Source organism: Misgurnus anguillicaudatus, chromosome 11 (genome assembly GCF_027580225.2).
Source record: "Misgurnus anguillicaudatus chromosome 11, ASM2758022v2, whole genome shotgun sequence".
NCBI lineage: Eukaryota > Metazoa > Chordata > Actinopteri > Cypriniformes > Cobitidae > Misgurnus > Misgurnus anguillicaudatus.
In genome coordinates this window covers 19913448-19927606 of record NC_073347.2, presented here as the reverse complement: position 1 = coordinate 19927606, position 14159 = coordinate 19913448, and the positions used below count along the sequence as shown (strand labels likewise).

At 36.8% G+C, this 14159-nt stretch overlaps 1 protein-coding gene across 6 annotated transcripts; it reads left to right on the top strand.

Moving 5' to 3' along the window:
* Positions 1–423: 423 nt before the first annotated feature.
* On the top strand, positions 424–6704 carry erlin1 (ER lipid raft associated 1). Of its 6 annotated transcripts, none has more exons than XM_073873241.1 (12): positions 424–526; positions 1479–1606; positions 1792–1873; positions 2004–2050; positions 2153–2214; positions 2325–2450; positions 2580–2653; positions 2731–2789; positions 3019–3110; positions 3196–3285; positions 3362–3446; positions 4333–6704. In XM_073873241.1, exons 2-12 carry the CDS (start codon positions 1500–1502, stop codon positions 4553–4555), a joined length of 1047 nt encoding a protein of 348 aa, XP_073729342.1. In that variant the 5' UTR covers positions 424–526; positions 1479–1499; the 3' UTR covers positions 4556–6704. The 6 variants fall into 6 exon arrangements, with proteins under 6 accessions (XP_073729342.1, XP_073729341.1, XP_073729340.1 ...); XM_073873240.1 differs by having other exon boundaries at positions 425–526; positions 1476–1606; XM_073873239.1 differs by having other exon boundaries at positions 430–538.
* The last annotated feature ends 7455 nt before the right edge of the window (positions 6705–14159 follow it).

Genomic DNA, 14159 nt, shown 5'->3' with positions numbered 1-14159 from the left:
TTATTACTTATTACAGTCGATTTTATTAATGCTATTTATTAATTCAAAATATTATTACATTATCAAAATGTATGTAAACAAATATAATAGTAGATATAATAACATAAAATAGATAAAATATTAAACAATGTTTTAAAATATATAAAAACAATTTCAATATAATATAATATAATATAACATAACATAACATAACATAACATAACATAACATAACATAACATAACATAACATAACATAATATAATATAATATAATATAATATAATATAATATAATATAATATAATTACATCATTTCTTTTTTATAGTTCTACAATTTTATAGTTCACATTTACGTCTCTACAAATAATAAATCAGTACACAAAAACAATTGAAGGTAGTACATTTTGTCTAGCAAAATAAAAATTACTATGGTAGTCAATAATGACTTTTATTTTGAAAGCACGTCTGTGACAGATTTTGAAAGGGAAATGATCAGTACAAAGCGTTGCTGACAGGAATCTTCAACCTACAATGTTGGGAACTGCTTCGTGAGTAATAAAGTAATGTCCAGCGAAAGAGAAATTAACTAAACATATGTTTGGTAAATGCATATTTCGGCTAACGTTAGTATTAGTCCCTCGCGTGTCCCGTTTAAACTGAGAGAAGGTCGTTTTGCCATAATGTTTGCTTGTATTTCAAATAATTAGCCTAGCCAACCGTAGCTAGTATGACATGGAAAGCGTGCGGACGTGAATTGAGTAATGCATGACTTCAAGGGTGATTTCTACAGTAATATGATCAGCATAATGTACAGTGACTCTTGTTTTGATTGCGCTAACTGAACCATCAGATTACTCATTACTATCGGGTTTGTCATGTAACGTTACAGTACGGGCGAGTCAGCGCTTCGTTTAAGGAAGTCATTTGCTATCGATGACCAGAATAGAATACAAAGAGGCTTTGTTTTAAACATTGCATGTTACCTGCCTAAACCACATTTTCACTGTCACTGGCGCGATCGAGCAAAGCGCTGCACTGGACTGTAGTGACTAAAATTATGTCTAGGTAGACAGCTCATAGCTTTTTGAAACACAGCCAGAGACTCCAATTCCTAGTCATTGATAGCTTTATGTCTAACATTCGTTGTCTTAAAATAGCTATGGGTGTCATATAGGGCTCACGATGTGTATATATAAATATTGTGTATATATAAATCTAAGTGTGTGTGCGCCCGCGTGTTTTTGAGGGGGTGTAGGTGGCTCTCGTGGACTTTGAGAACCTGTTATCTCGAGTTGTTCTGTGTGTGTGTGTGTGTGTGTGTGTGTGTGTGTGTGTGTGTGTGTGTGTGTGTGTGTGTGTGTGTGTGTTCAAGGAAGTGGGGGTTAAAGCACAGGCTGATCTGTGCCTTAGCATGTATTGATAACTGAAATTTGGTCACCTATTGTGTTTTTATCCTATGAATCAGTTCAGCCTTCACATCTATATCCTGTTTCTCAGCAGGTGAATGCTGGATGAGGGATAATGGCACATGTTGGAGCAGTAGTTGCAGCAATGGCTGGGTTGATGGCCATTCTGCTCCATTCTTCCATACACAAGATTGAGGAGGGGCATTTAGCAGTTTATTACAGGTAAGATGTTTTGCTAAACAGATTAAATAAAAATTGTTTCAGTGGCTAAATCACTTTAGATTTTTAGCATCTCATCAGATTAAGATTGATTTTTTTATCCAGAGTTTCTTATTAATAATTGGTCACTAATTGAAATTTGTGAATTTTTAAACTGTATAATAATCACAGTTTTCATGTATTTTCAGAGGAGGAGCCTTGCTGACCAGTCCTAATGGCCCAGGTTACCATATAATGCTGCCTTTCATCACTTCATACAGATCAGTCCAGGTACAAATGCTTTTGATTAATATGAATAACAAACATGCATTTACTGGAACTGTGGATGGTTACCATTATGCATGTTTTTTAAGTTTTGTTTGTCTTGACTTCTGCTGATTTGTTTCTGTCACATTCATAGACAACCCTGCAAACAGATGAAATTAAAAATGTGCCTTGTGGAACCAGGTAAACCTTCCTGTTCATGGTATTCCTAACAGTTAATCAAATTAATGTCCTTCATAAAGGAAATACTATAGGACAAATAAACAAAACCTTTTTTTTCCACAGTGGGGGTGTCATGATCTATTTCGACAGAATTGAAGTGGTCAACATGCTGGTTCCTTCAGCAGGTACGATCAGTAACTAGGCGTACTCGATCAATAACACTAACTCTATTTGTATGTTTGATTAGAAGTATTTTCATGTAATTTCTATGCATCACATTTCTTTTACTCTTCAGTGGTTGACATCGTAAAGAACTACACTGCAGATTATGACAAGACCCTCATCTTCAACAAAATTCACCATGAGCTGAATCAGTTCTGCAGCGTACACACACTACAGGAAGTCTACATAGAGCTGTTTGGTAAGTCACTGATAGAGGTGTTGTTTTTATGAGCACTGCAGATTTTGCTAACTTCTCTCGTCCTGTGTACATTCACACGATTTAAAGAAGTAATGAACTTACATTCTTTGTGTTGTTTTTGTTTGACAGACATAATTGATGAGAACTTAAAGACTGCTTTGCAGAAGGACTTAATTGCAATGGCTCCTGGACTCACTATTCAGGTAAGATTTGTACTTCAGTCTGTTTGGTTGCAGTTTTAACTATAGTAGAAATCATACATCTGCATGCTATTTTGCAGGCTGTGCGAGTCACCAAGCCCAAAATTCCTGAGGCGATCAGAAGAAACTATGAGCTAATGTGAGTTGGCTGGTTTATCCTGAATTTAATTTGGTGTCTTTAAAGAGGTAGTTCACCAAAAAATGAAAATTATGTCATCACATAATTTATGCGGTTTGTAACAACCCCATGAGAATAAGTAATTTTTGGATGAATTATCCCTTTAAAATGGTTTTAATGTGCCGTTCTGCAATAACTTCTTTTGCACCTTTATCCCACAACTTTATTCCCTCTGTTTGATTGTCTCCAGGGAGGCAGAGAAGACCAGGCTGCTCATCACTGCTCAAACACAGAAAGTTGTGGAAAAGGAAGCTGAAACTGAGAGAAAGAAGGCTATCATAGGTGGGAGTCCTCTAAATAAATAAATAAAAATATCATTATATTCAGATTCATGTGCATCACTTGGGTGTTCTCTTATCCTTTTTAGAGGCTGAGAAAATGGCTCAGGTGGCTCAAATTCACTTTCAACAAAAAGTGATGGAGAAGGAAACTGAGAAAAAGATCTCCGAAATAGAAGGTTTGATGTACCTTCAGTGTTTTTATAGCATGCATCGCACACAGTTAGTTTACTAATGATTTTTTTATCATAACAGATGCTGCTTTTCTGGCGAGGGAGAAAGCGAGAGCAGATGCTGAGTATTACACTGCTGGAAAATTTGCTGAAGCCAACAGGATAAAATACACAATGTTGTCATTAATAACAGGCTAAAATTCATAATATAGTTATTATTGGCTTAGTGGTATTTACATAATTCAACCTTCAAGGCTTTATTGTTTTTGAACAATAATTAATTTGAGAAATCCTTAAAATTAGCCAATTAGAATGACATTTGTGTAATGAAGAAATTTGCATTTGTATAGAGCTCCTGCAGTTGACGTTGCACATCCTAAACTCCTCCCTTTTACCAGGCAGTCATAGAGTGATGTATCATTGGTATCAATAGTGTTTGAACAATCATTTTAAACCAGACTTTTTATACCTTACAAACCTTACTATTTCAACATGTTGTATAAGGCTTTTATGTTTAATAGCAACCCTGAAATGACACGAAAGAGTTTAAAATGTGGAAAATAACTGGGCTGATAAACGTTAAAAGGCATTATAGGGGTGTGTTATGTTTCATCTATTAAGTTTTAGGTGTAGATCTATATCTTTTGAATTAAAGCGTGCATTAAATTTTGTTGTCATAAAACTCCTGCTGGCACCATTAATTTCATATTCGCTCCTGACTGTCTTTGCCTGCCAGTATGGTGGCGTACACAGAATGGGTCACGTGACGTCCAGACCTCTATTGTTGCATTAAGTTAATTCATTTTAGTGTTAAATCTCTTACTGGAATCGAATCTATCAACTTAATACACGCATGAAATGAAACACCATAAAAAGTTTCCTTAAACAAAGCTCAAAGATTCTTCAGGTTCAGCGGTGAAAGTAGGAACAGGGCTAATGCTAACTGTGAACACATGGAGGCGCACTTACACATTTTTTTCAATAGAGACGATTTCACACAGGATGTGCTTGGGTCATTTATCGACTTACTGTCTCCCTCCTCCACAGGATAAAGCTGACACCAGAGTATCTGGAACTGATGAAATACCAGGCCATAGCAGCAAACAGCAAGATCTACTTCGGTCAGGACATCCCGAACATGTTTGTGGACACCAGCGCCACCCAGACATTTACAAGCCAGGATACAGCAGATTCAATAGAGCAGCTGGAGTCCCTGAGTTTAAACGAGGGTCTAAAGAAAGCGTCCAAGCCCAAAACGCCAGCTAAAGGCCACTGAGGGGGGAGAGTTGCACCCCTCTCCCACCCCTGCTTTCTTCTTCCTCTCTTTCTCTTTGTGGGGCATGAGTGCTTGTGTGGCATGCTGACATGGATATTTTTCACTCTTATACAGCAGTGGGGTTGGGTGCTTGGCTAGCTGTGCTGTGAGTCAGTAAGCTGAATACACAGAGTCAAAGGCTGTGGTTTAACAGCAGACTGAAACAATTTGTCTTAAGACGAGGCTAAATTTTTCCAGAATTGTCTCAACTGTACTGTGCTACTGAATTAGGCCATATGAATCGTCGCAATCCATATCTTTATACCCTCCAAAGGCTCGCATAAGCATGCTTTTTTCTTTTTCCTCAACTGTTGGTCTTAACTTAGCTTTTTTCAAATCCATGTTAAATATTTGTTTGATGCAGGCTGATGCATCTGTGTGAAATATGTGAACATTTAGAGAAGTTGAAATTTATGTGTTGTCTTTTATGTTACTGGAATTGTAAGGCACCACACTAATTCAAAGGGCGATGGGTTACGCAGATACAAACGGATGAGATTTGTTTTGTACTGTAGCTCAAGTTTGTCATCTCCTTCCTTTCTTTAATATGTTGTTATAGAGAGTTGCAGAATAAAGTCCTTATTTTCCCAGTCCCTAACAAAGTAAAATCTTAAATAAGTTCAGCCACAAATATGGTGCTTGATGGCTTAAAAGCAGAAATAGTTATAATTCTTAGTTTAAAAATTCAATTTTGGTTAATCTTTAACACAAATCTCTTCAAATTGATACCTGATTACTCCTAAGCTAGTTTAGTTTCATGTAATTTTGAAAATGGTGGGTTCAGTATTGCTTTTAGTAGAGATTTAGTTTGTGGGTGCCCTGTGAACGTTGATTTAAATTGTTGATTCATAGGAAGTTTCACAAACTGAGCATGGGTGTAGGGCTTTCATGAAAGGGTTAAAAGTTTCAAATTGAAGTTTGAGAACCAGGGCTTGTGGCTTTGAAAGGCTATGAGATGGACTTACAGACGTTGGATAATTTGTGGTCCGATTGAAAATGCCTTTTATAACCTCTTTCTTGTTTTGTCATTACTGGAAATCATTTGAAAGGGAATCTAATTAAAATAAGGGCTGTTGAGTTATAAGACACTAATTAAGAAATTGACCATTATGATGGCTTGATGCATTAAGAATATTGATTCATACATTAACAGTTAAACATACTGGATGTGTTTTTTTTCCAGGTGTTTGTTACGTAGACATGTCCTGTACACTATCAAAAATAAAGATCCCTAGCTCATGGGGTGGTACCCTTTCAAAAAGTATACCAGTGCACCTTAAGAATGTATATTGGTGTGTCAAATGTATACATATCTGTACCTAAACGGTACGTATAAGGACCTGCTTGAAGGCAACTACCCCAATGACAGCTTGGGACCAATTTTTTGACCATTATTTCTGATAGTGTAGCCTCAGAAGTTTTAAGATGTCACCACTAGGGGAGGCAAGTGATCTTCAGGAATAAAAATACTAAAAAGCTAAATTAGATGCATGCACAAAACATAATTTATCTTCCTATAGTAAGGTATGCCTAATTTGCTTTATATCAAACCATTTACAAGGTTAAAATGATTTGTCTAATAGAGCCCTCTCTCAGGAAAAGAGACCGGTATGTTAACTTGAATTACCTGCTTTTTTTGGTACCCAACAGTAAGCCTCTGACACTTCACAGACGTCTAAGTCAGATGTGCAGTAATGTTATTTCTGTGTGAATCTGTCATACAGCATTTAGTTTTTACATCCTATGTACAACATGTCCATAGCTAGCAATTAGTCAATGTTTCTACCATAACCATGTTACATTGGTTTCCTTTTTTCCCTTCCCACATTGCTTTCCTTCAGGTTGTATGTTTATTTTTGTCTTAAAAGCTTAAAAGAAAATCTTAAAGCCTAATACAGATGTTGCTGTTTGTATGATCTCTGTGGTTCTTGTGGTCGATGACGAGAGAGGATAAAACTTGACTGCCCTGGAATAAACCCACTCTGTGAATGTCACTTTTTTATGTCAGCATAATTTAAGCTCTTAATTTTAAAACATTTATATGCAAAATTTTTAAAGTTTTGACAATGTTCAATTCTGTGAAATAAAACCTATTTTGATACAATGGAAATGACGTAGTGTTTTTGGTGTTACTAAGAGAGGAAGGGTGTATGATGAAATTTGCGATCATTTCCATTTATGGTGAGTGTATCATCATCATCATACACCACCAAGGAAGTGTTTTGCAAAAACTTTCATGAATTAAGAAAATGCTTAAATTGTACCTTTAGAAAAGGAACTGATTTCATAGCAGAACTGAGTTTGAAATGATAGTACTTGCTTGTGGCCTCAATCTTATGACATTAATTCCTGGCATTTGTCTGATGACCAATCACAGCATGCAGTGTTGTCAGTTATGACCCATATATTCATGTGAACATAAAATTCTTCATTAAGAGATTTTGGTTGAACAGGAAATGCATCTCCAGTGTAATAAATGGGCCTGCTTTGGCTTTTGATCCAGGAGTCAGAGTTTACTCAGACTGCATGAGGGCATAAAGGACAAAGGAAGGAAGTAGTCACTCAAAGGAAGTGGGCAAAAAGGTCTATGGATCCAGCTGACCTTAAAGAAAGAACAGAAGTTTAAACCCCTGTAAATATCAGTCATTTAGATGTGTTATCAGACCAGTTACAAGTTAAACCATTTTTTGGGAAAAATATGTTGCTCTATGTATTTAGTAGAAAAATTTGATAGTGATAATGCTGTGTCCGGGATGCACCACATATTTCCTCCACTATGATTTGGGGGATGTAGGTGTAGAGACTGATGGACTCATTCATGGTTGGATGCATGTTTTTTTGTATCCTGTTGAAACAAAATTATTGCTGATTCCACATACTGTTCAGTGTTAGCCAAACTATGTAAAACCATTATTTACTTAAGAATTTGCCATCTAATAAAACAAAACTGACTTTCAAAGGATTCAAACAGGATTTAAATGACTCCCACATGACTTATACAGGATATATCACTACACAGTCTTACTCAGCTCAGCATTGGTGGCCAAGTTTCTTTCCTAATTCAATGACATACAAAGTGAACCTCCGTAAATAATCAACATGTGGACTGTTGGAACTGAAATAAATCAGTCTTATTCATTTTTCTGTAAGGCAATTTTAGTGGGCCATCATGCTTGCAGGATCTTTGCTGATAAAGCTGTTTGTTTCTGGTTCTGGTTCTGTGTGGAACTGATGACGAATCTGTGACGGGCCTGGAAGGAAGCATTGCAGGAAGGGCAGTGTCCAGGTTTCATAGTAACTATGAAAAAGAGGTAACTTAGCTCCCATGACAACCGTGATGAGATTTGTGAATTACTGGCAGTAGCATGAACAATTGTGTTCTGTGTTCAGTCTGGCTCATCGCCCTGCTTCTCGTCCCCTGAAGCATTGTAGGCGGAATTTAGCAGGGAGTCACAAGGTTGCTTTTTTAAAGACATGACGATAAGCCTGTTTTTTCTAATCTTGTTCTGATTTGATTAGATCATTGATGCAGATGGGATTTCTAAATGCCCAAATCCATTATTTCAACACAAGACACAATATTGTGTTTTTGTAATGGCAAGTCACAGTTATTTTCTCTCCCAGTTGCCTTATGTCATGAAAATATGTTAATACCTATATGTTATTAATATAAGTTAAATGTATATCCAATGAATCTTAGCTAGCATTTTGTGCTAATATTACATTATTTACATGAATGTACAGTACAGTGCAAAAGTCTTAGGCCACCACCAGCTTGTTGTGTTAAAATTTGTTTTGATGATCATCCATATACAGCGGGAAAAAATTTATTTGACATGCATTTTTATCAGTAAGGGGATTTCTAAGTGGGCTATTGACACAAAATTTAGCCATCAAGCCAAATATTGAATTCATGCCAAGAAATCTGAACATTTAAGTATACAAGTTGAGTCATAATAAATAAAGTGAAATGACACGGAATAAGTATTGAACACACTTTGTAGTCGAAAAGCCTTTGTTGGAGATTACAGCTTCTAGACGCCTCTTGTATGGAGAGCCCAGTTGTCTGCATTGCTCAGGAGTGATTCTAGCCCATTCTTCCACCCAATTGGTTTTTAAATCGTGAAGGTTCCTTGGGCCTCTTTTATGAACTTTGATCTTAACTTAGATAGATATTATTCAACAACTTGATTATCTTTCTTAGAAACCACTTCATTGTTTCCTTGGCCTTGTATTTGGGATCATTGTCTTGCTGTCCACCCTCTTTTCATTTTCAGCTTTCTGGTAGATGGCAGCAGATTTTTATCCAGAATGTCCGGGTACATTTCTCCATTCATCATGCCTTCAATAATATGAATATGAAGTCTGCCAGTACCCCTTGCTGAAAAGCAGCCCCAAACCTTCCACCCCCAAACTTAACTGTTGGTATGGTGTTCTTGGGGTGGTGGGCAGTGCCATTTCTTCTCCAAACATGGTGTGTAGAAAGACTGCCAAAAAGTTCAATTTTGCTTTCATCTGACCATACTATAGTCTCCCAATAATCCACAGGCTTCTCCAAATGTTCTTTTGCAAACTTTGAGCCTCAACATGCTGTTTGTTCAGCAATGGAGTCTTGCGTGATAAGCGTGCATGGATGCCATGGCGGTTCAGTGCATTGCTTATAGTTTTCTTTGAAGCAACATTACTTGCTGATGCAAGGTCTTCCTGAAGTTCATCACGAGTGGTTCTTGGCTCTTGGAGAACTCTCCTGACTATTCTTTGAACTCCTCGGACAGGGATCTTACGTGGAGCACCTGATTGTGGCCGGTTTATGGTGAAGTGATGCTCTTTCCATTTCCGGAAAGTGCTCACAGGAACATTCAGCATTCTGGAAATGCGCCTATAACCATTCCCAGCAAAAGCTTTTCAACAATAAGATTATGAAGATCTTGAGAGAGTTCTTTGCTTTTACCCATCATGAAGTCTTTCCTATATGCCTCCTGGGTAATGAGAGGCCTTTATAGGCCATCAATTAGGACTAAAGCAGCTGATATCAATTAGTACTGATAGTGGGAGGGTTTCTCTCTCAATACTGACAGATTTCAGGTGATCTCCTGCTTTCTATGCCATTTTGCACCTTGTTCTCTTCATGTGTTCAATACTTATTCCCTGTGTCATTTCACTTTATTTATTATGACTCAACTTGTATACTTAAATGTTCTGATTTCTTTGTATGAATTCAATATTTGTCTTGATTGCTACATCTGGTGTAAATTTTATGTCAATAGCCCACTTAGATATCACCTTACTGATAAAAATGCTGATGTGTCAAAGACTTATTTTTCCCGCTGAATATATATCTATCTGCACTAAACCCCTCTAGAACTCTTTTGAGGTGACTAAAGTCATTTGATTAGATTTAGAAATTAGGCTTCAAATTCATTTAGGTATAAGAGAGTCTACAGATTGCTCAAGGCTTATATTCTGTATTTTAATACTGCATACCATTTCTTAAACAACGAACCTTATGGTAGCATGGTAGCTTAAGACTTTTGGACAGTACTGTGTGTGTGTGTGTGTGTGTGTGTGTGTGTGTGTGTGTGTGTGTGTGTGTGTGTGTGTGTGTGTGTGTGCTTCTTTTATCTTTCTAAGACCAGGAACAGTTATCTTACTGTTTGCAAACCCACTTACTCATGCTGACCCAGTGCGGGTCATGTTGTTTGGAGGTAAAGATTTGAAAGAAATGCTTTGAGGTATCTTGGTGTCTCATAGGGGTTAACATTTCTCACTGATAACACCTGTCTAAGCTCTGAGTTGATCGCTGTTGTCTGTTTTTGACTAAGATTATTCTGATTCTTGTCAGCAATGTACTACCAAGTTCCCGTGGTTTATTTTAAGACTGACACAAAATTTAAGGTTCAACAAAACTTGATTAAAACTATCTCAAATCCTACAACTTTAAATGGACCTTTACCAAGAGAACGGCAATGCATTTGTCTCTGTGCTTTGGACAGAAAGCATCTCTTTAAGAGTAACTTATATTTACGGATGGATCAGGTAACTGCTGACAGCAAACAGCTTGTGTCCAGATTACATTTACACCTATTTTGCTGATGTTTTTCTCCTAAATGACTCTACATCAATCTATACATTTCTTCAAATCCATATCCTAACGCAGTGCTGAGCCACATGAACACACAGCACAGAGGAAACTTTCATTTCATGGATCCAAAGTTCAATAGCAGCCATCATCCAGCCATACTGTACATCAAGCCTCATAACACATACATAAAAATCAACTCTTTCCCATATTACATCATCACAACAGATAGGAAGTGATGAAAGGATGGAAAACGCAATAAATGTGTCATTTATCACCTGCCGTAAACGTGCTTCCTTTGAATAATAGCCTACTTATGTATTGTGTTTTTTAGAACTTTGAAGAACCTACCTCAACCATTCATCAAACAAAAAGTAAAAAGTTTTAGACAGTCATATCTTGGTCTGAACAGAAACAGATGCTCAGGGGCAGTAATCAGAGGTATCCTTTACATTTGATCTTTGAAGTTTTTCCTTACTTGGAACTGTACCATCACATTTTCATAAAAGCACTGTGCAATGTAATGCCTTGCTTTTTGTTTGTTTTCACTGTGTGCAAAATGTTGCTACTTTCAAAACAACAAAACAACAAAGTAATTTACTCTTCTTGACATGATCATCTCAGCCTTCAAAATGTTGTTCGGTTCTCATAATAAACATTAGGGTTGAATGTCTCTGCAGCACAAACCCAAATAAGCACAGCAATAAAACACATTTGATTAGAGATAAAACAATTTTGACTAATTATTGAAGAACAAAATACATCTATATATGAAGAGTTTTGGATGCAAACACATGTCTGACATGTTTTTTTTGTAAATGTGCATTTTTTAATCAGACTCTTGTGTTTAGGTTAAAGGAACAGTATGTAGGATTGTGGCCAAAACTGGTATTGCAATAACAAAACTTGTGGCTAAAACTGGTACTGCAATCACACAACTGGTGGCCAATACACAAAATGACCTCATAAACATCAGTTGAGGGCTGCAACCCCACTTTTTAAATGACAATATCCTGGCCAGAACACTGTTGTCAGTGATATAAGTATTTGAAATGAAAATGATTTCTTAATGTCTAGTGACATATCAGGGCCATTTTATGATTAATTGATACAATTCCTTACATTCTGTTCCTTTAAGTAATTTCAATTTAATGGCTTATTATTATTATGTTATTAGTCAGTAATTGAAATGCCTTATTTTAATAAATGTCACTTATTTGTACTTAAAGGAACACACCTACATTTTGGGAATTTAGCTTATTCACTGTATCCCCCAGAGTTAAATAAGTCCATACCTTTCTCATCTCCGTTCGTGCTGTAACTCTGTCTGACGCAGCCCCTGCTAGCTTAGCTTAGCACAAAGACTGGAAGTGAATGGCTCCAGCTAGCAAACTGCTCCCAATAAGTGACAAAATAATGCCAACATTTTCCTATTTATGTGTTGTGATTTGTATAGTCACACCGTGTACAAATAACAAGGTCATAGCATCTTTTAACAGTATACATACTGGAAACTATACTACTGGGAAGGCGAAGCACTGCTACTTGGGCGAAGTAATTTGCTAGAAGCCCCCTGGTGAGGAGCAGAGAGTTTGGTCAGAATTGTGCAAATCACTCCGCCCAAGTAGCAGTGCTTTGTCTTCTGAGGATATAGTTTCCAGTATGTATACTGTCAAAAGATCGCTGTCTCTCATACCACCTTGTTATTTGTACACGGTGTGACCACACAAATCACAACACACAAACAGGAAAACGTTCGCGCCATTCTGCCACTCACTGGGAGCAGCATGCCAGCCGGAGCCATCCACCCACAGTCCCCGTGCCAAGCCAAACCAGCGGGGGCCGCGCCAGACAGAGCCACAGCACGCACGGAGATGAGAAAGGCATGTATGGACTATCCAACTCTGGGGGATACTGTGAATTAGCTAAATTCCCAAAATGTGGGCGTGTTCCTTTAACACATTTGACTGTCTTTGGCTGCAAAACCCTCTACGTGCATGGATGCTTTTTGGCAAAAACCTCCACTTCTTGGACAAGTTAACAGTTGAAAAAGCACTAAAGATGCAACTAAAACATTGCAATTGCTGAAAGAATGTCAAACAGAAAAAAATGAATACATTCAACATTTATGGAGATTAGCTGGGAAGCCCCTCTGAAGTGGAGTAATGCGATACTTTACCTCTGTTACATTTGTCTCTGTTAAACTCAGTCCATTTCTTATCTTCACTTGAAAGGGCCTAAATATGAGACATTGTTGGAGGCCAGGGGGAGTATCACACTCATTCTCTCTTCATGTGAATAAGTCCCATTAAAGACATTCTCACAGTATTCTTCATATGAAGTCTGTATGCTGAGGGGCTCAAGCATGCACATGATTATAATTCAGAGTGACTCAGAGAGTTTTACTGCCGCTATACCACTTAAAGATCCAACCCCCAAATTCTTCCATGAGAGCTCAGCCTGAGTCATCTGGGAGCGATGAAAACCTCATGGACAAAAATGTAACTGAATCTGCTTTTTATTTTTATTGCTATAAGAAACATATCTCTTTTGGTATACGCCGAGGGTAATTCACCCAAATATAAGAAATGTTTTATAATTTATGGATCAAACGCATTTTTATTTTTTCTCTTTTTAGATTTAGCTGCAGAATTGTTTACATTTCTGAGGTTTGCACATTTGGTGATGTTAGTATAAACACATGCCTCATGAAAGAAGCACAAAGCGACTTCATGAAACTTAGAAGGGTAACAAATTAGAGACTAATAACAGTGGTATTAAAGTTCAATAATGCAGAATTATACATAATCTTATGGTTTAGATTCTGTGCTACCCAAAGATTTGCCTAAAACCACCTGCTAAATAACAAATGATATGCTTTGGAGTCCTGGAATGTGGTATATAAGGCTAATTCACAATGATCCAACAACAAACACTGACACCGACTGTTGGATTTAGAATGAACAAGTTTGTTGGCGTTTGTCGGATCAGTGTGAAATTCAAAACAAAATAAACTATTTATATAAATTCTTCTCAACTCCAATTACTTTACTGTATGTTTACTTCGAATTTGCAGACCAGTTTAAACATCGAGCTGTGACACATTTTAAAATCCTCTCAGAATTATATATTACAAAACTCTACCCAAAATAGCTGGGCATTTAACATACAGTATACATATTTTTTTGTCTTTCTCAAGAAAAGAGAAGTGAAGCTTGGTTTAAAAAAAAGTATCTTCACATCCTGCATATGTGTGTTGTGTAAAAAAATCTGCAAAAACAAAAAAAATCTGCAGATCTTAAACCCGCATTTCTTTCTTCTATAATTTCCATTATAGTTAATTTTAGTGTCTATGAAAAAGTAAACAACTATTTGTTGGCTAGCAGCTTACTGTTAATATCTTTTTTTTAATCACAATAATGAAAACAAAACAGGATTTTCGGAAACTCATTACATTCAGTATTATTTTATGTAAATAAATGCATT

Coding starts and splice junctions, on each gene's coding strand:
- erlin1 (XM_073873241.1), top strand. CDS start 1,500: ATGGCACATGTTGGAGCAGTAGTTGCAGCAATGGCTGGGTTGATGGCC. Junction 2,451..2,579: donor AGTCTACATAGAGCTGTTTG/GTAAGTCACTGA, acceptor TTTGTTTGACAG/ACATAATTGATGAGAACTTA. Junction 2,790..3,018: donor AGAAGAAACTATGAGCTAAT/GTGAGTTGGCTG, acceptor GATTGTCTCCAG/GGAGGCAGAGAAGACCAGGC.